The 26787-nt window shown below is 32.5% G+C and overlaps 1 protein-coding gene across 1 annotated transcript in view; it reads right to left on the bottom strand.

Moving 5' to 3' along the window:
- LOC122714662 (cyclic nucleotide-gated cation channel alpha-3) overlaps nucleotides 1–26787 on the bottom strand; it is a 128367-nt gene that overhangs the window by 80401 nt on the left and 21179 nt on the right. The window contains exons 2-3 of the mRNA XM_043936195.1: nucleotides 22072–22770; nucleotides 20817–21247 (exon numbers count right to left, since the gene is read on the bottom strand). Of these exons, the coding sequence (XP_043792130.1) occupies nucleotides 20817–21162 (346 nt within the window). The 5' untranslated portion in view covers nucleotides 21163–21247; nucleotides 22072–22770. The remainder of the gene's footprint in view (nucleotides 1–20816; nucleotides 21248–22071; nucleotides 22771–26787) is intronic.

Genomic DNA, 26787 nt, shown 5'->3' on the forward strand with positions numbered 1-26787 from the left:
AAAGAAAAAGAAGAAAAACAGCCTCGTTATTTCCTCGACGCGTGAAGCGTTGTTCCCTACTCTTATTTTGCCACGTGGCGAGCCAGACCAATACGATTTATTACTACTCGTTCGATCCACTTCTCTCTCTCTCTCTCTCTCTCTCTCTCTCTCTCTCTCTCTCTCTCTTGGCTTTGCAAACCAATGAACTTTTCATCGATAACAACACGAACAGATCGAGGAATAATCCAGTTGGTGATTGGAATAAGCCTTTACGGTTAGCGGCTCGATTTTTAAATGCAAATCAGGTGTCTCAAAATGTAAGTGATAAATGAAATATTTTGATAAAATATTTACGTGTAATTTATTTATACTATTAGTTAATAATATTATGAAATTAAATTTAAAATATTATTTATTTCGTTAAATTATAAATATAATTTATTCATTTGCATATTAATTTTTTTTTATATTTTTATTAGTAAATTTAAATAATACATTTTTTCAATGATTAATTACAGAATATCAATTATTATAATTAAATACTTAATTTCAACAAATTTCAAGAATATTTTTATTTATAATAATTATTACTTATTTAAAATCAATTTATTTTTTAAAATCATCTCTAAATTAAATTTTTTAATTCAAATTATATTTTTTTTTAAAAATTACAATTTTTCCATTTCATTATCGATTTAATTTATTCTTATGAAATAATAAAATGATATATATTTTTTTTATTATCAATTTTAATTAAATTCATTCCAATTTATATATTATATATTTTAACTTATTTTAATAAATTTTACTATAACTTATTTATAAGAAATATAATTATATATAAAATATATATAATATTTTCGTCAATTATAGATCATCTTTGGATCTGGAAATTCTGATTAGAGCATTGATTATTATATATTTCGAATTGTAATTGGAAGTTTCTTTCGAATACGTTTCGAAATAAAAAGGAAATACATTACAGAAAATTAATTCAGATAACTTGTTCTTTTTACCAGAATGTAAACATTTTCAGACACTACTTTCGAATAAAAAAAATAATCGAACAGATTTCGAACTGTAATTAGGAGACGAAATCTTTCGAATAATCGGTAAGGAAGAAATTTGTGGATACATTTCGAAACAAAAGAAATATATTACACAAAATTAATTTAGATAATTTTCTATCAGAATGTAAACATTTTCAGATATGCTGTGCTTCGAACGAAAGAAGTTCAAATAATCGAGCGAATTTAAAATTAAATGGAATTGAAATCTTGGTTAGATTCACGACGCTTTCTGACTAGTTTGTAGAAGGCAAGATTTCATTGCGTCGTAGGCAGGCACGGCAGAAAATCCCTAGATTTTTTTCCTTCGACTCTGCGGAGCGTGAAGCACGACAAGGAAGAAAAGCCATGGTTCGAAAGCATCGACGAGATCTCCTTATCGCCTATTCGTAAGTAGTGTTGTATCGAGACGCGATCTACGTTACCGTGCCACGTGATGGTCTAGAAGCATCGACACGAATGGAGATAGAAGACGCGAGCTATCGCGAGGATCTGAGAATACGTGTCGTTTTCGTTTCCACCCGACTTCATTATTAAACCAAGAAACCGTCACTTTCTAGTTTTTATAAATATTATATAAATTATTAATAATATATAAATTAATATATAAATTATAAATAAATTATATAGATACAATAAATTGATGTAGCAGAGTGTGTGTAGTTATGTTCGCTTCCATTGTCGTATCTCTTTTCTGATAATTCTCATCGATTTTCATCATATATATTAACAATGCTTTGACGTATCTATTGGTCTATTGAAACACTGTCGAAATACCGTCGAAGTACTGTCGATAGATCACATGTAAATCAACACTGCTTCAATGGCAGTAGATATGTGGTATACGATATTTCTTTCGTAACTTTGATAATTCGTCCATTCTCATCGATCCACTGTCGACGAATCATATGTAAATCAACAGTACATCGACAATGGCAATAGATGTTTGGCGTCGATATTTCTTTCGCAGCTTCGATAATTCGTCGATTCTCATCTCTACTTCAACAATGATAGTGGCAGGATGTGTGGCATCGGTATTTTTTTCGCAGTTGAGATAATTTTTATCGATGCACTGTAGAAGCATTTTTGACGAATCATATATAAACCAACAGTGGATATTTCTCTCGTACCTGCGATAATTCGTCTACTTATCGATGCACGGTCAATGGTAAATGCAGTAGTGCATAAATTGTTTCGTGATTCAAATTATTTTTTTTTTTTTGGTAGATAGATAATAAATAATAAGTAAATTAAATCGTTAGAAAATTATCAAATACTTTTTTTTTGAGTTCTATTAAAATTTTCTCTTTCAAATTTCCAACGAATAATAAACTTATATAATAAAATCCGATTTGTCAAAAATCTTTATATTTAATCGTTACGTTATACCGTACAATATAACAAAACATTCGAAAAGAATTAAGGAAAAATTTCGAATCCAACAGTTAAAAGAAACGTGTATACGCGTGATTTCATTCACTGATTTCACAGATGGATCCTCCATGGTTGAAGGAAAAATATAACTTCGTAAATTCATCTCGATGAGACTTCTTGAATTCCTGTTTGACCGACACTTAAGTTAAAGTCGTTGAGGAGAAATCGCATTTCTATTTACCGATCTTTAGAGTTTCCCAACTTTCTCTTCCTCCACAAGTTTAAAAAATTTATTCCTCAATAAGGATTTCGAATAAAATATGAAACAGACGTGACTTAAACGATGGCTTTAGAACTCTTAAAGGGCTATTGCCAATCTTTATTATTCTTTTTTTCGAAATTCCTCTTTTTTTGTTTCCATTCGAGCTCGATCGATCTCCTTTTCCTTCTTTTTTTACTGAAGAATCTTCTTTCGATCGTTAAATTCAGCGAAGAACAGTTAAATTTTTATTTCTCGGGAGGATGAGAGGAGGCGTTCGATTTCTTCCATTAATTCAATCGGATTGTTGGACGAGCAGCAAACGTTTTCGAGGCTGTTCGAGAGGATATTTTGCAGAAGTGCGTGGTAACGATTCCATGAAAAGGAAAAATTTAGAAATCCATTTATGGACGCGTGGATAATTCAAAAGAATAACTTTATAATCTCCAATGTGAGAATTCCAATGAATTGCTGGTAATAAGTTGATCTCGTGGTAAAACATAACCTATGAACGCTGCTGCTATATTAAATAAAATTATAATTCCGATACTTCAAATAATAGAATATACTTTTGTTCTATAATATGGATATATATTATTATAAGATAAAACGAAGCTCTATTTTATACGAATTAATCGAAATAATCACATCCTGAATTTATATCTTTTATAATATTATTAACTGATCAAAATGCAATATCAATATTTGGACAATATAATGTATAGATACGAATAAATCTTGAAATGATTTGAATTATTAAAAAGATACCAAAAATTGAACTAAAATTTCATATGTGAATATTTATCGGTGTAAGTAAGTAAACTGTAGAGATATAATTATGGTGGAAAAAGGGGAAAAAAAAAAACAAATGAAATTATCGAAGAAAAACGCGATTCGTGATAAGAATAATTCTGGCCATCACGAGTTCTTTTGAGTCCAAAAAATCTTTTAAATATTTTGCATATTTTGTTCCGTAGACACCGTAGTTTGCGAAATTGCGGGAAGATTTTTGCTATTGATACTTTAACTAGCACTGCTGCTGTCATCTGTCGACGAAATTTCGCAAAATATTCCTCTATATTTGATATTTTGATAGCGTACAGTACCATTTAAAAGTTTAAAAACTTTATCCTTTGTTTATCGACTACTTTATCACCATTAAGTATCTTTTTCTTTTTTCTTCAAACATCTTTAAAAGCAAAATTAATCGTGATCGATCCAATAATAAAATATCAAGTATAAATATTAATCATAAATTTTTTCTTTAATTCCAAAGAATTCTAAAGTCTCTCCTTTCTTTCTTTTTAAACTTTTCGATTCGTTATATCGAATTTTTTAAAACATGTCTTTTAAAAAGATTAAAAATGGACGTTAATCATATATCAATCAATAGTAAGTATCAAATATAAATATTCCAAAATTATAATTACACTATTAACCACAAATCTTTTCTTTCTTTCCCTTCGTTTATCAATTATTATTTGTCATACGAGTATCGAACTTTTCCTTTTTATTTTTTTAAAACGTCTTTTAAAGGAACACCTTTTAGCGCTTGAACGCAACCCGTCTCGACTTTCATTATCCTCTCGTTCTCGCTTCCTTACATCGTCCATCGCTCCCCTCCCTTGACTTTCGTCCAACCCACTGCGTTCCTCCTTCTCCGCTACTCCCCTTACTTAATCGAATCCCACTACTTTACCGTAACGATTTCGTGCCGGCCAAGCCTTTTACATTCGCTGAAAAGAGAGAGCTTTATAGTGAAAGGGAGCCTTGCTCTTCACGATACTGTATTTTCCTCGCGCGTGTTTCTCATATACGATAACGCGTTACAATGGCGGTGGAAACTAGTCAGTGACTCAAATAAAAATAATGAATTTCGGTATATGAGAGAAAAATTTCAATTATATCGAAATTTTCGATCTCAAGAGTACATATACATTCGTAAGAAAGAACGAGAAATTCGAGATGCTCTTATGGATATTCGAGTAACAAAAGTTGTTATCGAAAATAAAAATAATTCTATTTTGTAGAATATATGATGGAATAATTTTTTTATTGTATTGTAGAATATCATTTTTAAAATTTTTCGTATTATTATTTAAATATATATAATTTCATAAAGGAAAATAAAAAAATTTCCTTATGGAATATTTTTTGTATGATTAGCCATACGATTTGGAAAAATTTTTTCAGAGAAAAATTAACTGTAAAATATATCACGAACGATGTGAATTATACATTCCATTATTTGCAAGGTTGGACAATAATTGAGTGAGAGACTTGATGAAAATACAGCGAATTTTATTCGATATTATTCTACATTATCGTTGTACGATAAAATCGGTATGAGATGAACGATGCGCATAATCATAGTGCAATAATGCGCGCGCATAGTATACGAAAACAATCGTGATGAATCAGAATGAGTTCGATCATCAATTTATTCAACCATGCAATTCAACAACGTTCGACGATGCTTTGATTTTGTTAAATTTTCGTTAAGAATCGCGAGTTTCTGTAAAAATTCGATTCGTCTCGAATTCTTCGTACGCTCTATGAAAAATTCTTTCATTTCTCGATCTATCTCCACATTTAATCGATTCGTATTTTATATTTCGCGTTAATAAAATTTTTCTACTTTACTAGAGAATAAATACTTTGAAAAATACGTAACTCTTTAGAGAACTTCGGAAACGACGAAAGAATCGAAAAATCTTTTTCCTTTCGGTATACTCCTTTCCTCGCGAATAAAACAAACGAAAGAACGAATTTCTCGAATATATACATTTCCAATTTACGATGATATCGTATAAAGAAGAAATTGGATGGACGAATAGGCGTCAAATCTCGTCAGAGATTTGCCCATCTATTTCGAAACATTTCGTTCGTTGTTGGATATAGAATGGAACGGACCGCATTTCCTCTCATCGGTTAACCAGAGTGGATCTCGATCCCGCGCGTAATTCACAAGGATGGATGCGTTAATGACACTCGATAGTCGCCAATGTGTACGCACGTGGCCACGATGAATAGGTGGCGCTCGTTGTAGGAAACGGTGTGCGTTTGACAGTTATAAGCAGCATATGAGTAATTTGAACACCGACCAATGTTACGTTCCTTATCTCAATCTTGACTTTTGTGATTTTTTACACGTTTTTAATAGATAAATCTCTTTTTTTTCATCAATTATTGTATTATTGGAAGAAGGATATTCATTACTTAATCAGATTCTACGATGATTCATCGATCGGTTTTTAAAATTTTGTTTTAAAAAAGAATCAAAAAATCAAAATCGCAATATATTACTGGATTTCGACTAACAAAGATTCCTCAGAATATCTCGAGTTCTTTACAACAATTGGAAGGATAATAAGATCGCGTTGCATGCGAATGAATTAAACCCAAAGGAAAACACACCTTCGCGTTAATTATTCTGTTTTGCGACACGTTACTCGACACGTTATCTCTACTGTAATAAAGTATACACAGAACTTGACAAAGGACGTATATTTCGCGGTGATCAAAATTAATAAATAATAAATTTAAAATTTCTCCATATCGAACATGATCAATTAGTAATGGAATATTCTTTTGATTTTACGACTGAAGCGGGATATTCCTTTGACTTCGAGTGTGATGTTTCAGTGTTGAACCTTGAAAGATGCTACGCATTTTTGCGTTCGATGTATTTAAATTCACAAGATTTAAATTAATCCATAAATCGATGCATATATCCTTATACTCTTTAAATTCTCTTTTTCAGTTTTAAATTAAAACACGGTGCGTGTGTACACGATCAAACTGCACTAATTTGTTCTATAAAAATAAACAAAATATATAAACATGTACAAGATCTGCAAACGCTTTATTACCACGCTTGACACTCAGAGAAACTGAATCATTTACCATTCTTCGAATTTCATTTTTATCTTGCTCTAGTTCAGTTATCATTGTTTCTTATAATAAATAAAAATCTAGCGTTTAAGATCTGGCAATCCATCATTCGTGAAAATGTTCGTCCAACTATTCTCTAATGTACCGGATATATTTTTATTACGTAACTTTTTTATAAAGTACTTTTGCGGATGTTCATATAATATTTTTTTCTTGTTTTTATTCTTAGAATATATTAATGCAGTTTAATCGTTTAATTTGGGAATACTCTGTATATATATATATATATATATATATATATATATATTTATGACGAGTGAAGAAAAAAAAATTTTTCGAAAATCATTTTGCGCGCCCAATCCTTTCGCACAGCCTGTGACTCGGGTCAAAAATTATATTTCAGAGTCGAGGCGTTGAGTTAAAAATGACAGCTCAACGTCAGTAGGAAAAGGAAGAGAGGGGGAGAGAGAGAGAGAGAGAGAGAGAGAGAGAGAGAGAGAGAGAGATCGAAGCCGCCTTTAAGCGTGAAAATCAATGGACAGGTCTTATTTTATCCCGAGGCGGAGGGAAGCCACCGGAATAACTCGGTTTCTCACGGTTATCCGACCGGATCTCTTATTATTAATAAACCTTCTATATCACAAAAGTGTGAAACTAGCGTCCGTGTTTACGAACACAAATACGATTAGAAATAGATCGAGTACACGCGTACTCGTCCACCGAACTTGAATATTTTTTGCAAAAAAGAATCGGTTTGCGTCGTAATAATGAAAAAAATGAATATCATTGAACTGAAATCGTGACATCGATCCGGCAGAAATTAATTTCGACTTGATTCGGTTAATGACCTATTTATCTGACAAAGAATTTCTTGTTTAGATATGTAAATTACAATCGATCATTTATCGAGTTTCTACTAATGTTGGTAAATTTTACGAAACTTCACTGTTCACTTTCGATATAAAATACGAAGAATTTGAAATTGTTCAAGTAATGTTCAAGTAAAATTATACTTTACAATAATATTACAATAATAGTACATACACGAGAATAAATATGGAATGGAAAAAGAGAATCGTAGAGGTACAACTGAAGAATTACAGTAGTATGTAAAATAGCGTATAAAATGGTATCTCGATGTGCCGTAAAAGAGAATGGTACGTCATCTCTACGTTTTCGAGATAAAAAACTGGTCATGTTGATATGATATTTGTAGTTATGCATCGAGGAATGGATGATCAGCGCGATGAATGATCAGAACATTGTGAATAAAATTCGAATGAAAATCTCGCAGCGTTAAAACATCTCGTATTAAATATTTTATTATATTTCGAAATCTATTACATATTTTAAAAAGAAAAGAAATATTCATTGAAGGTTTTTGTAATAAGTGTGTAACTCAGATCCTATAAATAAATTCGTATGTAAAATTTATTCAAACCATTTTTCCATTCTTTAGTTTTTATAAAGTAAGTTTTCTTTCAAAAATTCTTTTGGTAAAATTCAAGAGAAAACGCGCAAGATAAAATACTCTCCTATAAAGAATATTTAATATTTTTGCAAGTAGAGAAGCTTCTTTGGTTTTAGAAAAGCTTTTCTCCTACTAAAGATAAAATAGAATCAACCTAAGAAACATATAATAGCTATTCTTGCAAATAGCTATTAAACTATATCTGAACTTTTTCAAAGAAATATTTTAAAAAAAAAGTATCTTTTTTTTTATAAATATAATTGTATAAAAACGCGCAGAGATAATTTATTTCAATTTCATTTTTATATTTAAATATCCCATAAACTTTCGCAATCTACTTACGAAGTACCGATCGATAAAGTGAAACAGTGGTTCCAATTTATCGATCGAGTCAAATAACAATCTGTGTGTTGAACAAAGTATTATAGCTTATCGATGGCCAGATCTTGGCAAATACAAAGGGAGAAATGGTTCGAGCTAATGCTTGCTTTTGACATTCACCACAATCTAACCTCTGTCAAACTGTCGCAACCTCGATTCAACCTCTCTTAGTCCACCACGATTCGAGCTGTCTCTAAATAGCCTGCTTGTTAATCCATTTCAAAACACGTGGCTAGAAGGATGTATCGAATACAAGTTCGTCATTGTCGTTTACAATCGTTGAACATTATTCATAAGTCGATCGCCTGCTCTCCGTCCATTGTAAATCGTTTGAATAATGTGTATCGATATTTTCATGGTTCTTTTTATAAAAAAAAAAATGGTTCTCTTTAACGCCATGTACTGTAACGAATCTAGAATTATGTTTGTAGTAATTTTTATTTATTATTATTATTTTACTACTTTATAAGTAAGAGTACTTTATAAGTTAGATTTATCTCTGAAGAATAATTTGTTTCATTTTAATCACTTTGTAATAAATTTAATGTTGATTAATCTGCAATTTTATATTTTGAGATAATTTAACAGCATCGAGATTAATTTAATTATCGAATAGAAATCTCTTAAAAAGATTATCGCAAGGTTATTCATGTTTTGAAACATTATTATAATTAATTTAAGAGTTTTCTTGAGGAATTATAAAAGAGAGAAAAAAAAAAGATTGGAATCCATTAAAGAATAATTTCTATTTTCTTTGCTTTAAATCCTTCTCTTTATTCCGGCAAAGTACCAACATTGCAGCTGTAATATTTTATCAAGAAGCATGTTGAAAAATCTTCGAAGCTGTAATATTTTATCAGTAAGAACATTTTCTCTTTTCTATCAAATTGAAAACAAATTTTTATAATCCATATATGTTTCGTAATCTATTAAACGTGTATAGTCTAATATACGAGTGAAATTTAAGCACGCTCGTCGAGGCCCAACCAACCGAAAACCATCGCCGAAGATAGAATTGAAACACATGCAAAAAAAGGTATCTTGCACAGCTGTGACTAAGGTAATTCGATACCGTTCAGAAACTGAGCGTTTTAATGAAATTCTCTCGCCACTGACGATACCCTCGACCATTAGCAACGTCGAAAGTTTTCCGCACACTTGTATTTTTTCGTTTCATCGAGGAACGATACCAAAAAAGAAACAAACCTGTTTCCACCTTCCATTTTTAAGCTTTTTCGCTTATACAAAGTTCTATTCGTGGCACGATCTATCGAACGTCTGTCAATAAATCCAGAATCGAGATGAATCATTTGATCAAATAATCGTTATTACGAACAGTTATTAATTGAAAATTCGGAAAGAAATATATTTTTCGCGATACATTGTCGACAACTCATATACGTCACTCAATTAATTGTTCACGTGGAACATATAGCCCGACTATTTCATGTAACGAATATCAAATAAATGAACATCTAAATAAAATATATATATCGAAATCTATGTATATATATAATAGGTTACTTAACCAAGTTTATTCTTTTCGTTCACAAGTATTTGATTGCTCATTTTATGGGACAAGATATTTTCATGAAAGATGATAGATAAAAATAAATAGAAACGTTCAGAAGGAAGATCATAACGAATGTCGAGCTGTTACGTAACATTGTACGTAACATACAATAATATGGATATTAATTAAAAGTTATATCAATTATATATTTTTGCTTAGATATTTCGATTATACTTATCATAAATAATTTTTAATGACACATTTATTCTCGAAATTTTTTTATTATTAATATTATTATTATTATTTCATGAAGTTTAATTTAATTTCATTTTACAAAAGAAATAGAATATGCTATAATTAATTAATCCACTACGATAACAAATGATTAAAATATCTATAATTTTCCACTCTATTAATAATTAAAATCTTTTTTTCTCCCGTTAAATTTTAATTATTATATTTTTTCATTTCGCAAAAAAAAAAAAAAAAGAATAGTAATTTCAACAGAAACTATTAACTCCATCATGAAATTTTTGTTCCCGACACAATACAAATTTCCGCTGAAAGAATTTTTTTTTATACATCCACGAACGACTGAAATGTGTAGTTCCAATGTAAATACATCTATTTGTATATATGGAACTTCATTCTATTATGCATAACATGCGTAAAGCGGTAGAATAAAGGGCAAATTTTGCATAAAAGAATACGAAATTAAATTCAAGAAAAATAAATAATATATATCTTCATGAAAAATGAATATCATTTTAAAAAAATACAAATTTCTTTTTCATTAAGATTAATTATAAAAAAAATACTTCGTAGATTACAAATTCCACGAATTTAAAACGATTATTATCGAGCAAATAAATATCAAATCTTTTTCATCTTCTTCACAAAAATCGACCAACGAGACTCGTTGTTAAAGCGACTTTGAATATCACAGAAAGAGATTCTACTTAAAAAGAATAAAGATCGAAACGAAGAGCTTCGCTTTTAAGTTTCGATACAAAAAGATTTCAACGAGACTTTTGCAAAGACTGATTTTGGATTTTTCGAAACCATAATGGGTCAAACCTTACTTGCAAAAAGATAGACACGATCGTGAGATCGTATCGAAGTATGTGGGAACCAGATACAAGGAGAGGGAACACTTCTACAATGCTCGATCCCAGGTCTGGCCAACTTCTCCACGAGCCACACGAGTCTCTTAGACCATCCTCTCCTTTTCCTTGAGGACTTCTACGAGACTTCCTCTCTTACTTAACCGATTCCCGAGCAAACTAAGTACTATTTATACGTATACAGGAAATACAGAATACAGAAAAGAATACAGAAAAACGCCACGTCCACTCGTAAACGATGACCAAATAAAAAAATAAAATATCGAAAATTTTTGAAAATTCTCTTCTCTCTTCTAGTTTCATTATCCTAAAAAAAAAAAAAAAAAAAATAAAAGGATCTTCACAAAGAGATAAGACAAAGCGAAGAAAAGTTTGGATCTTGATCGATCGCCAAATTCGTTCGATAAAAAGGAGGGAGAATTACGGACGTTCACCCATTGGCTGATTAAGGTAGAAATTTCGAGGCGCGCGTTAATCACGCGTGCTCGCGATCCCATTGGAGGAGGGGCCCGTTTAACGTTTCAACGAGAAGAGGGGAGGGGGGAGAGGCCTTTTATGTCGGTTTCCTATCTCGAGCCAGAGCCACGAGACTTCCTTTCGCCGGTTACCGGTACAAAGAAGAAGCGGGTTGATCCGCGATTACATTACAGTCAGCCAATGGAGGTTAATACCACCGTCGCCGCGTTAAAGGATTAAAGGCCGTCGCATTCATTAATCTTGGTTAAGCGTTTAATCGATCTGACACGGTGGAAACGCTTGTTTCTTCGCTTCGACACCGTTAAATGTTGATAGATTATATATGAGTGCAACGATCACGGCAAGAATTGTATGTCGCGTTAGTTGAGGATATTTGGCTCTTAAAAGAGGCAAAAAAATCTCTTTTCATGAGTACTCTTGAAATAAAAAAAATTTTTATATGGATAATTGATCTAGCATTTGGTTTTATATTTTTTAATTATTAACATAGTTATATGGCTTTAAAAATAGTCAATTTCCAAATTGCTAAAAAATAAAATTATTATTTACAATTTTGCTGTTTTTTTTAATTTCATTAATTTTTGATCGAAGTATAAGTACGTATTGTATGTGTTTAATAAATGTCAGGTCTATCGTGATATCAAAATTATGAAGATACAGCTATATCAAATTATAGCATGAAAATGGAATTTGAAAAATTTAACTTTTTTTGGAAAGTACATCGTTAAAAATTTTGTATCTTATAATTATATTGAATTTTATACGATTGAAAAGCATTTTTATCATATCTTATATTTTCAATAATTTAATTATAAAATTATCTTGAAAAATAAATTTTATCAATTATTTTGTATCCATAAGATCAGTGAAAAAATAGTTTTTTTGGCTTTTCAGAGGCAAAGAAAAAAATGGGAATGAATTATTCAAGATATTTGAATAAAATCGGTGAAAAATTTATTTCCAAAAAGGAAGAAAAGAAATTTGAATTGTAGTCTGAATAGAAAAACTTTAACAGAAAAATTTGACTTCATATCATATTTGACTTTATATCAATATTCAAGAGAAAATTGAACAAATTTGGAAAAATAGGCAAGATTCAAAACTTGGATATTTCGGATAGCAAAATTTATGTTGAAATTATTTCGATAATTTATTGTTCAAAACGTAATAATAATTGGAATAATTAGAACAATTAATAATAGTATTAAATGGTCGAGATTATACGAAAAGCGTTATATCAATTATAATAATTACAAATAAATATTATTCGAGCATTTAATAATAAGTAATTACTTGAGGTTAGTAAGTAATTACTTAATTCGAAATTTTTAATCTTTAATTATTTTTTCAACGAGTTAATGCTCAACTCTGTCTAACATTTTCCAGATCCTTGATTTAAACAGAAATATAGTAGCAACAGTCACTTCACGGTGCGTTCGTAGCGCCTTGCGACGGATCACCGTGGAAGCAAGCATCCTGACCCCCACACGCTGCGATCCCGCGAGGACCAATACTTCGAAACCTCCAAACGCGACTATTGGTCCCTCTAATCCCCACTTAACTCGCGTTTTCACGAAAATGATTGGAGGAAAGGCCAAGGCCAAGGCGATAGTTTTCTAGATCGGACAGTTAGAAATAGAATACGGATCGGATAGAATTCAGCAACAATATAGTTTCGTATCATAGTACAGTTAGAAGCATTACAGTGGTCGATCAGCCACAAACCATTTGCTCAAAGCTCATAACATAAACGATAGTACAGTTCTACGGCAGTAGATGGTAGTATCACCAATTCAAACACTACATTTCTGTAATATACAAAGTCGTTCAGTTTACCTAGATATCCAGATATTATTACGATTTCACGATCGATTCGTTAATGATTCTTGTAGTTTTCGAATTGATTTATGTTGGCGCAGCGAGTGTTGCTCTCAACCTGATTACTTTTGACAAAATTCCAACTTCTCGCTTATAAAGAAAAATGTTCTTTTTCCTCTCGTTCCACTTTTTTTTCGTGTAACCACGCATCAAATTTGAAAGAAAAACTCGTCGAAAAGAGTAGAGCATTAAAACTGCTGATTGTATATTATGATTTAGTAGCTAATTATTTTTAATCAAAAAAAAGACGAAGAGGAAGCGGCTGCTGCCATTTTCGCGAGAAAAAGAGGAAGAAAACTTGGAGATAAAAAGCAGGGGGAAACGAGGTTGTAAATCTGAGAGTTTTAACGCTCCTTCGAAAAGAGAACAGAGCATATCTGTTCTTCTCTTCTTAAAACATGACCGTTGCGTATTTTCCATTCCTCTTCAGCTTTGCGTCTCGCGCCACGTTAATGCGCCCATCGCTTCGTTAACGTTAAATCGAATTGATGCACGCAGCAGGTGTCTATTTGACGAAAGCTTTGAGCAATTTCCGCTAAGATCGCTGAGCGAAGCTTATGCAAAGGAACATCTTCGATCTGAACATCTCTCGCTCAAATAGGAGTGGAAAATTGTGTCGAGGATCCTTGAAAATAATAAAATTTGGAAGAAATTTGACGCGAATAAATATAATTCATATAAGGTTAATTCTGTTATTCTCGTTTTTATGACATTTTATTATATATGGAAATATATACATACATATATATATATATATATATATATATATATAAGATGTTATTAATTTTAATATATCGAAGTGGAATTTGGCTGGTATAAATTTACTGGCGTCGAATGCAACGTTGTATACAAAAGTGGACGTGGAGATGATGTATAGGATGTATTCGTAAATATTCGGTGAAGATTGATCGTGAAAGGATAAAGCATGGTGGGGAAAAAAATAAGAAGGAATAATAATAATAATAATAATAATATTAATAATAATAATAATAATAATAATAATAATAATAATAATAATAATAATAATAATAAATCAACACAAATTGTTCGATCAAAGGTGAAATGCGGTTTGTGAAATGGAAAAGGATCGAAAGAAAATTATTAAATACACGTTAAGCACGTCCGTTTGAAGAGAAATATAAATCCAATACTATTGTCGAGGCCATGTTGCCAAACATTTCCTCTTAATTTCTTCCGCGACGTTAGATTGATTTTATCGGATAACGGATGGAAGAATTTTCAAAGGAGAGCTCTTTTGTCGAGCCGCGTCTCACGAGCGGTCTGCAACCGGATTACACAACTTTCCAGTCTTCCCCCAGTCTTTTCTTGTGACGCGACCGATCAAGCGAAAACTCTTCAGTTCACCTTCAGTTCGATCCACGATGCTCGTTTCTAACGTTTCGTATTTAATGCGATTTAATCGTATATTAGAAAAGACCAAAATATCCAATTATTTGTTATTAAGCCCTGAGAAACGCTTTACCGTCCAATTTTTGTCTGTCCAGAGAAATGATTAATAACGAATTATAATATATAACGTATAATAATAAGAATTAGAAGTAATATTATAGAGGTTATTGTCGTATTTCTACGTCCGCTGTGAATGATTCTAAATTGATCTAAATTGATCTAATATATATAGATCTTATCAAACAATATCATTCTCAAAATTGCTCAAAATTAGTTGGATATCCGTTTGAAAGCAATTCGAAAAAATTCTCAGATAGTATCATTCACTTGCGAGAAATAGAAGTCAATTTGCGATTTTCGATTTGTGCCTCGATATTAGGAACGAATTATTACTATAAAATTAAATTGTAAATCAATTTACGTGTATAATATCTCTGATAATATCGAATAATTTGGGGAGAAAATATTTTCCAAGAATATCGCGTATACTCGTAAAATAATATCATATCGTAATGTTTGTCAATATCTTTTTTGTGCTTGAGAAAAATTCGAGAAGAGAGCGACGGCGCACGGTCTAAAATTCCGTTGAATCGGTCGAGAGAGAGGAAATGTTTTCGCGACAATGCAGACGATGCTTACGAAGCGACCGCGTTCACGATACAAATGGAGCAAGCGTAAATAGCATGGCAACAGCGGACGAAAATCGCGCTGACGCAGGAAATTTAACAACTCGTCCACGTTTCGACAGTTCTCTTGGATACCATAAAATCCGGATCTAAGAGATACCGTGCTCATTTATTGCGACCATTTTACATAGTACAACTATAAATTTTCGTATTCGTTGATCGATATTAATTCGTTAAAAAGTAAGGAACATTCCATATTCGATATTCAAAATACAACATATATATATTTTGAATTCGATAAGCATTTTTTGCTCTTACTCGTACCTGTTACAATTCTTAATTTCATCTATATGTGTATTTCTTAAAAAATATTATAATAAAGAATATTCTGTGAATTTATATATAATAAATAATAAATTTTGTTGCTGTTACAATTAACTTAATCTCGTATATACGATATTTATTCCTTAAAAAAAATATCTAAACAAGAAGCGTTCCGCAGTTCGATATTTTCTCGTCCAAAGATTCTTGAGATGTTTAAAGTCAGAGGAATTTATCACGTTAAAACTATGTTAAACCAGCGGTCCGTCTCTGCCTCTTTTCCACCGGAAATGGCGAATAGATTTATGAATCTAGGAAGCTTGCTTTGTAACGATTTAAAATTCGAACGTGACCGAACGAGGAAAGAATATTGGCTCCGCGCCAGTTACAGTCGAGCCCTCTGCACAGACCTTTTATCCGATTTCGCACGTTCCATTATCACCTCCGTTTGGGAGGCCTGCTACATCATTGAAAATTTAATGTGCTCGAAATACACTTTTGAATAAAAGGTATTTCGACACAAGTGTGCATTTAACAACGATCATTTACAAATCTTCCAACTTCTTCTTATGTGGATCGTAATCCCCTTATCACGGCCAGCTTCTTCTAATTTTTCACACAACGCAAATAATTGTTTCAATGTATAATAACTATATATTCTTAAAATTCTTATACGTTAAAATTTTAAATTTTCTTTTTAAACATTTACAGATTAAACAAATATACGCATATATAGACTAGAAGAACTAATCGACAAATTTAAAGATTAAAAATTCTGTAAATTATTTAAGAAGCATTTAAATTTTAATTTTAATAACGGATTTTATAATATCTAGAAACATTTGTTTTAATTTAAATCGTTATAAATTTTCAATAAATTTTTTTGTTTTTTTTTTATAAATTAAACTTAAAATTAAGTAATAACAATATATCGAACATTAGTTGGTAATTTTTTTATTCTTTTCAATCTTTGAGCAGTATGTCTTCTTACAGTATTTTTCATTTTATAATTTTCAGTTTTTATCATTATTTCGTTAAATTATCACTATTTAAGCCCATATTTATCGGGTAATTTATAGGATGGAATTGTTGAAAACAACCCGTAGCAAATAACCATAATTTTTTTTTTAAGAGAAATATTTTTTTCTTAATATCTGTTTCTTTGGAATACCATTTCCAATTCTCAAAGTCCAATTTATCGTGTCAAATTCGAAACGCTTTCTTAATTGCATGCTACAATTTTTTTGCGCAGTTTTAAGGATTCAAATCATAAATATTTTATACATATATTTATATATTATTATGTATTTCTTTTTATATATATTTAGTTGTACTTTTGTTATATACATATTTTTAATGAAAAATTAATTTATTTAATAAAAAGCAGTATTGTTTTCCAAAAATTAAATCTCCATATATAACTTCAAAAGTGAGAAAAAATAATTTTATCCAATTATTTGCTCCTATTATATCGAAATGTACGACGCCAATATTATTTCTTAAACTCTCTAATTTAATACTCGAAGTTTACACATACATACGCATAAGAATACACGCGCGCAAATAAAATTGATCGAACAACGGGTGGAAAAAAAATTGAGAGAAAGAGAGAGGGGGAGAAAAAAATGGTGGAGAATGAACGAGAACCGATTTAATTGGACCGGTTTACGTTCACGGATCGCTTCAATCAAGCCGTGACACGGAGCGGTGGCGATATCTGGTGGATGGGATCGATGCGCGCCAGTCGTGAAATCGCATTAACGTCCGCGATTTCTCATCTCGAATGTATCGTTAATAGTAACGACGGCTCGGTTGATTCGGCGACAAGATCATTAGCAGGCCTCGATTACGCGCTGTCCACCATCCCTACTGCTGTTAGCCTATCCCATTTTGCATTCCAATCAAATCGCACACGCGATATCTCGTCCAATTAGTCGAGATGAATTAATAATAAAAAGAAACGACTGTTTCATTTTTGAAATCATTATAGAAAATTCCGAATTGTTATTAGGATCGAAAATAATTCGGACGAATTCGATAATTTTGTCAGATTTTATGCAATTGTATATTCTACATAGAATATCTCGAACCGGTTATCGGATATCGTCATTCATAAAAAGAGAGAAATTAATTTAACTTATTTAATGGATTGAGAAAAGATTGTTGCGCAGATGAATAAAATGAATTTTTCCATGAAAGAGATTTATTTCCCAAACTAATCTCTTTCTTTTGTTTTACGTTTGTGCGAAGATAGCTATTGTAGACTATTGTATAAGTTTATTATGCTCGCGATCAATTACTCGATTAATCGTGCTGAACCGAAAGGAAAAAAATTATCCTATTTCTCTTTTCTAAAATTCCATTATAAAGACGCCATTCTTTACAACATCACATGTCAATATTTTATTCAACGAGAGGGATATTAGACAATATGTTTTGTACTTTAATAAGTGCAACACCGTATATACCTCGTGAGAAATATTCGCCCGCTGTAGAAACGTTTTAAATGAAAAAACATGGCAACGTTTATATATGCAAGAGGAAAGAGATGCATTGAATTAACCTACTCGTATATATGCGTATATATATTCCATACCACTTCGTAAGAAATTACAAATTATACATTTACGTCTTACAATTCACGCGACTGGGCAAACGAGATAAGCTTTCCTCGAGTTATCGAAAAATTCTTTTTAAAATGCCATAACGTGGAATGTAACGCGTTTAACAAATCGCGGCAAATAATTTGCAGATAACATCTGGACGCAAATTGCAGAGAAAAGTGCTACTCCCTTATCATAGATGTTAGTGTGGCAAACTCCCGCGAGGGGCATTACTGCGCTTATATTACGAATATACGTGCACACCCAGCAACTTCTTCTCTACGATAGCGAGCCACTACCAATGCGCTATCCTCGTGCTAAATGCTTCACCACGAGCAGGCGCAGCTACAGATAAAAATTAGAGCCGCCATAACGATTCGCACAAAATTGTCCATTTCGAATACGCTCTTTCTTTTTCTTTTTTTTTTTTTTTTTGGTACGCCGAATTAGTGAATATGAAATTTATTCAACAGGAGTTAATTTTGTGCTTGCATTAACCTATTAATCTAATTTAACCTAACTCTTTGCGATTCCGTAATTGGACAACGATTTCAGTGAATTTTATTAGAGGTAAGGAAATTAAAAGTGAAGTATTTTTATTTCTCTTAAATTTTTTCAAACTGATTCGAAATATACTCGTTGTGAAAAATAATCTTCGAAAGGTTAATCTTCGTATAAAAAGAAATATAGGAAACGTGTATGGCGGAAAGCTACGTGGCCAAAGATCGTGAAAATATACCGGTCGGAGATTAAAAGAATTCAGAATGTATCGTTGAGGGAAGAGACTGACTGCTCCATGAATTATTCGTCTGAAAGAATGAAAATCCACGCGACATGGAATCGAAATAAATCCCTATCCCTTCCTCCTCTCCTCTCTTTATACGGTTACACGTAACGCGGTGTATGAGACAGAGACAGAGATAGAAAGAGAGAGAGGATCGCGAACGGCGTACAATGGTGCGTAGTTTTTTTTCAACAAGAATTGTTGAACGCGAAATATCCCTCTGTCAGAACGCAAAGGCGGAAGAATTTCCGGAAACTTGTGAAAGTACAGTGACCTGGGAGCTCGGTGAGTGCATTGCCTTTTATCGAGATCGTTTTCAAAAATTTGAAAAGAAAAAAAAAAAGAAACGAGATTATAATAACGCGAGACATTTTAACAAATTTATTTCTTCTTTTTTTTTTTTTCAAATCAATTTCCATCCATCTACAATTTCCATGGAAATATAATTGTTTATCGGGTATATTGTTTACGTTAATTGAAGCGGTATTGTGTAACGGTAAACTCGTCGATATGATCTCGAATTAATATTAGTTAATGAATAACGTTAGTTCTTCTTGCATGGATACGGTTAATTAAGGGAGAATCTAAAATTTCCCTCATAAATGAATATTTATGCAAGTGGATATTTTGTAGGGATAATGCGGATATTGATCGTGTGGTCGCATCGAAATACAATGTTTGTATTCGTTATTTAAAAATATGGAAAAACAATAATGAAAAATGTCGGAACACGTGTAAAGCGTACATCAAGAGAATCTGACATTATATAATCTACTTGCTTATGGAAATCCTCGTTCTTTCCATCTTTTCTTTCAAACATTCAGAGAAGCAGATTATCCGAATTTATTACCATTTTAAAAGAAAACGATACATAGGAATAACGTTTAAAAATAATAAAATAGACCGGGAGGGAAGTTTACGTTCATAACTTTCTACATGTATTTCTATGAAAATGCTTTCTTTAATCAAAAATATAATTTACATAGCATTCATGTATAAAATTAATTCATTAAATCCACTATAAACTTAGCAACTGTTCCTTATTTAAAAGTCAATTTTTAGGAACAAAAGCAAAGTTGAAGTTTCACTCCCAGTTTTATCCACATCATTTCATTTTTTAATAATTTCAAACAAAAATTGTACGATATCACACATTCTGATGATAAGCGTTTCACCTTAAATATAACCATAAAAACATATGCATAAATAATATTTTAAAAATGTTTTGCCATGAGATAATAATATTCACTTAGAATTTTAGAGACTCAAGAGATTGTTTAAAGAAGAAATTTGAAAAATCGGCAGAAACACCGGAAACTTTAAAAGCATACTTCGTAATCCAGCGTGAAATACATTTTGTTTCGAACAAAATCCTTATTTCTTTGGACTGTTCGTTCGAGTTTATTATATGCAAGAACTAACATGCAGCGTCCCTCAACACACACATAAAATATATAGGATATACTTTAGATACAGGCTTGACTTTCCGCCCCCCCCCCTTCCCCACTACATTCCTTGGAGCGTAGAACGGTAAAGTACAAAAAAGGCTAGGAGTCTAAATAATTATTCACAATCACATAAGAAATAATTAATAATAGTTGATACACACTTTTAGAAACAAAATTGTTAAATTTTCGTGGAAAATCGCTCACCTGATTGTGCTCCATGCGCAGGTGCAGCGGGCGCAGGGGGCACCAGACCGGCTATACTGTACAGCGTTTGCCCGCTCCCGTACTTGAGGCCGCCGCAATGGCAGGGTGTGGTGGGGGTGGGAAGGCCCTCGCTGCCCCTGATGGCGGCGCCAACCACCGAGATCTCGTCGAGCTCGTGACCGCTGTCGTAGTGGCACAATCTGGTCGCGCTTGTGCTCGCACCACCTCCGCCGCCCCCGCTTCCCTCCCCGCCCCCTCCGCCCTCCCCCCGCCCGCCGCTGCCGCCCCTCCCGCCACCGCTGCGGCCCCGAAGCGACTGCACCAGCCGCTTGGCGCCCGAAGACATTCCACGGAGGTGATCCAGCCTTCCGGTTCTTCGGTGCTTCCTGCCTTCGCCGAATACACCCTTCTACAACCCCGACGACATCCACCTACGATTTTAAATTTGATACATTCTTCAATTGGAAAGATTGGAGATCATCAATCAATGGGAACGAGATATGCGAGACATCGATTGAACTTGTTATCGTGGTCATCTTCGATGTAATTTAAATCTTTGGAAGTTGTTCAAATAGATGACAGCGTCTTGTTCACACATTGAAATTAATGTGGAAACTTTGAAATTGTTTTTAAAGATGGATACGAAGATGATCACATTCGCGAAAAAATTGAAGAAAATTGATTCCAATTGATTTCGGGTATAAAAAATAATCGATTTATATGTGCCGGATAATGGAATAATTCTTGCCGGCCGATATTTCGATATTTCGGACAATGTGGACAGATGTGAGTCAAGCTCGGAAGGTAAACAAACCAAATCGAAATAAATAACGGATCCGTTGTTATTTCGTACTTTTTATTCGCGCAATGTTTACACGATCTCGTGTTTTTTTCATCATTTTATGCCCATTTACTTTTTTTATCGCGAGCAAATTATTACCCAATTTATCATTGATATTAAACAAGAAGCATGAGTCAATTAAATATTTTAATGCGAAAATCAACTGTACGCGTATTAATTTTTGTAATTTATATTTCAATATTCAAATTTTAATTTAATTTAGTTAAATTAATAGCATTCTGTTAATAACGTTCACTAGATTGTGAATTAAACTATCGTTAAAATATTTTATTCCATTTTATATGCATATCAGATTATAAGTTAAATATTACGGTAGATAAAAATTTAGTTACCAAAGTTTTCCCAAAATCAATTTAATATCAATAAAGAAATAAATCCAAAATACGATCTCACCGAACAAAGATATCCGTCGTCTCAGTGAGAGTCCACCAACTGGGAGTTATCAGCGAAGATAGACACACGCACACACAACCTCGACCGGTGTCACCGGCCTGAGCGCGCGATCACGTTCATGTTCTTTCTTCCTTCCTCCTACGATCGACCTCCTCCCTTTCGCGCGATCAAACTCGAAACCGAAATCTACCGATCTTAGACAGAGCCACGAAACACGCGTGCACTCAGTAGTCGAGAAACAAAAAAAATTCGTCTTAACGGCATCACACGATTACCACTTGCGATTTGCTCGTCAATGGAAGATCCTTGAGCATGAAACGCGATTTCTCACGAGCCTGGCTAAAAAGATATATCACCGACATGCCACGAGTACGTATCGAGGAAACGCGAGATTGAACAGAATTCGAACGACACGTGCATACACCTATCTCTTCCTTTTCTCTTCTTTCTCTCGCGTTTTATTTCGAACGTTGACTAATCTCGTCGCACTGAAGGAACACACCGTGTATACGAGACTCTTTAAGGGACAGCAGCCGTGCAACAAGTGTCTCGGGTCACGGTACTCATGTCACGTGCTTGCTTGCACTCCTTCTTCGACGAGCTCTACGGCGAAGCACTCAATGCTCCTCTTTGTCCTTCGCCCTCTCGCCAAAGCGATCACGATTTAACTTCCATCGAAGTAGTGTATAGCGGTGGTACCTGAAAATAGTAGACGAGAGTTAGTTTGAAGCGTGTTGTTTGTTGAGAGATGGATTTAGAAGTGGGGTGAAATTTTATTTGACTTTGAGAATTTATCGATCGATGGTTCTTGGAATGGAAAAAAATTGAGAAGGAATCATATATCTTTTATATTCTGCGTATAATGAATTATATGATATATGAGATATATTCTTTGCTAATTTTTAGCAATTTCTATTTTAAGCTGTGAATTTATAGCATTTGTTGGCCACAAAAAACGCTTATGTAGCAAAGCAAAGGTTATAAAATTTTTGCAGATTTAGTGAAAATTTTTTTTACATTAACTAAATAAATATATAAATCACTGTGTAAACCAAATATACTACACTGCGAATATCATCTATTCTATTTGATATTAATTTATTATAAACAAGTATTTGTATTCTCACATTACAATTAAGTTAAGATTAGATTAAAATAGACAATATTTAAAAAAGTAATTCGAATTATCAACCGTTACGAGTAATTGGAATATTTCTGTGATTTTTTTATACGAGTTTAAGATTTGAAAAAGTACTACAACAAGTAACAAGTAATGTTACAAATGAAAATAATCCATTCTACCGTTTTTCATCTTTTATCTTGAAATAAGAAAAACAAGTGGAATAGCAGAATTCCAAATGGAATATAAACGAGGGAAGCGATATATTATGCAAAAACTTACACAAGTGATATAAGCGAATATAAGTGGATATCTGGTTAAATCGAACAAAAATATCACTCGCGAAAAATGAATTTTGTACAATAATAAAAGACATTTGATAGCACTGATTTAAGAAGCATAAGCAAAATATTGTGACAAAACACACGGTGAAACTACCGTTTCAAACTGAAGAAGATCATGGCGTCTCTGTTTGGTAGCCATCTACAGGCCTTATTCGTTACTATTTCCAACAATTCAGAAGTAAATTCGCAGTAGATAACTGTAGGTAAATAAATGCTATGAAAATGAAAATTGTAAAATTGTTTAAAATAAATAAAATATAATTTTCGTAATTCAAATATATGTAAAACCACTATATATATTTTTCTTTCTAATATCATATTTACTTCTTATTACTTTTTATTTTTACCAACAAACAAAGAGAACTACTTTGGTCAAAAAAATGAAATATATCTCCTAATTACAATATTAATATTTCCTTTGAAAACGCATATGCTTGATTTACACGACACAAATTAGACATGTCGTTTAGAAAGCATCCTATTCCATTTACTTCCAAGCTAAATATCACACGAGACATGTTTAGAAGCGGGCAATGTATCTTGTTTATAATTCGTAAGAGGAAATTTACGCGGTCGGGCTATGTTGCGAAGTCGAGCTATAATAGAGTCCACCGTTTGAGAATTGGATACTCGGTGCGGTGATGAGCGAGTAATGAAACAGGGATTAGAAGAAGCATCAAGGAAATGGCTAATATCAATTATCCGTGACCTGAATTGGATAGAAGGAAGTCTCGTGCGCCAGAAAGGTTTGAGACAACGATAAATGACTGGGTGAATGAGTCGTGCGATTTGATATTAACAAAACAAGGGTTTCGATTACCCTTGCCTGAACAGGGATGCTCTCACGATGAATTCTAGAGTTACATCCGACGCATTAATAACCCGATCAATTAACTCCGTCTTGAAACTTATTCCCCACAGACAGATTTCCATTAAATTACTTCGGTATCATGCGTAAAGAAGTTCTCAAGTTTCGCGATAAAATTTCGAAACTAGTATTCCATTTAATATGTTCAAGTGTAGTAAGAAAAAAGTTTTCAAACGTAGAAGAACGTTCGATAGACAGATAGATTCTATATCAATTGTGTCAGACAGAACTACTATTATTCTACAAGTGAACTTTTCAAACGCCAACTCGAGTTATTTTCGAAGTGTTAGTTAGAAGACTCGTCTCTTACGCCTCTTAGTGTATGTATTCTACTTAGTATAAAAGTAAAAATTTTTCGCGGAACCATCTCGACGCGAGGATACGAAACGTGACGAGAGGATAAGAGGGGAAGAGAGAATGGACAAGCGCACCAGTGGAGCAGACCAGAACATTCAGCTGTCGCGTTCAGTTGGCTTGACGTATTATTTCCACCTATTATTCTCCCGTTGCCTATAAAAAGGACACTTTGACAGTAGCGATGACACTCGACGATCGTGATACGGGCAAAAGCCCGATATATCGAATTATTTCCCGTGGACAAAGGACGGCGAATATCTCGTCCTGGACAGCGTCCTCGGCAATCGTGGCCGCTTTGTTCCAGTTCTTCCTTCCCGCGATAACCGGAATATTCTGGATCTGCTCGCGGAACAGATCGAAGAAATTGGTCGCGAGGAAGAAAAAAAGGAAATTGAAAATTCAACGAGGTGATAATTTTTAATTATTTTTAATTTTTAATTTTTAATTATTTCGGTTCTTAGTTAATTTTTGATATAAATAAATATTCGTAATAAATATATATTTCATATAAATAAATAAATAATCGTTCGTTCGAGAACGAAAATGAAAATGAAAAAGAAAATTAAGGTTTTTTCGCGTAATTTCTTGAAGAATATCTACTTGGAACGAGCAATGACGATGATCGATCCATCGGTTACGAGATAATACAAGGGATCGCATTTCTGTTTCACACTTAACGATGAATACAGGCTCTCGCCATCATCGTCAGTCTGATTGAGACAAACTCGATGCCGTCCAATTTCGATAAATTAAACGCAATATATATATATATATATATATATATATTCACGAATGCGCACAATTCTAATTGGATGAAACTATAATCGTTTGAATCGTAGAATTCAGTTTGTTGAGATAAAAATAGAATCTTCTTCTAGAAAAAAAAAGAACACGTGCTATTTATTGCTGTGTATCAAGCTTGAAAAATTACTTTCTAACTGGTTAAACGATTGTTCGTAATTTATCATCTTTAACATCACGTGTTAGACGATGCGAGAAAAAAACGTCTATTAGACTTGGTGGATGTTCAGACAACGTTGTACATTGGATGAAACATTGAATAAAAAGTTGGAATCATTTTTCAAAAGGCTAACACTTAAAAGCTTCTAATAGTTTCAGCCGCAAGAACACGGCACGTAAAAGCTTCGAGAGTTTTGTTTGCAAGTTTTGCACCGCTTACAAATAGATAACTGTATGTACGCCTTTTTTTAGGAATTTTAAGCCTTCTTTCACACCGTGTGAAATACATGCAAAAAGATGTTGCGAATTATTCTAAATATACATCGAGAATATTTTTTGTTTCAAATATAGAAAAAAAAAAAAGTACAAAAGAAGATTAAAATGTTTGAATACTAATGAACTACTTTTTAAGACAGTTCTTCGTATTTTGCACACTGTTCTAATGTTAATTTACTGCATTGAATACGGATACACGCTGCGTATAATTAGAGCGTTACGCATGTCCTTAATTTGAAGAGCTGGCTTACAATTCTACACATCGATCTTCCTTGGAATCTCGTATTCGTGTGGATTTAGGATATATCGAATTACTTCGAGAAAGAGATTTCAAGATCGAATTATTTAATTTAATAACACGTTTTTCCTTTTGAATGCTGGATTTAACGATTATTGATACAAATTTGAATTTAAACACTTTTGCATTTGAGGAAATAATATTTATTTCTTAAGAGATTATTTCTTAATAGATAGTAGTGAATATTATCAAAAAATGAAATAATTTACCAATTACAAATTAATTTACTAATATAATTTTCTTATTTTTCTTCGTGAATTCAAAGAATTATTTTAAGCCCTTTTCATCACGAGGATATAGGGATTTCTATGATATGGAACATTGCCACGTTTAATTGAGAATTCATTAGAAAATATTGGCATCTCTACGTTACATTCACGATTATTTGACAATACATTTTCATTTATTTACGAATATCTCTAATATTTACATTATACCCGTTAAATAAAAATATGACGTAAAATATGAGTTTCATTGCGACTTATTTAAATTA

Source organism: Apis laboriosa, unplaced genomic scaffold (assembly GCF_014066325.1).
Source record: "Apis laboriosa isolate Shangri-la unplaced genomic scaffold, ASM1406632v1 scaffold34_cov151, whole genome shotgun sequence".
In the NCBI taxonomy this organism is placed as follows: Eukaryota; Metazoa; Arthropoda; class Insecta; order Hymenoptera; family Apidae; genus Apis; species Apis laboriosa.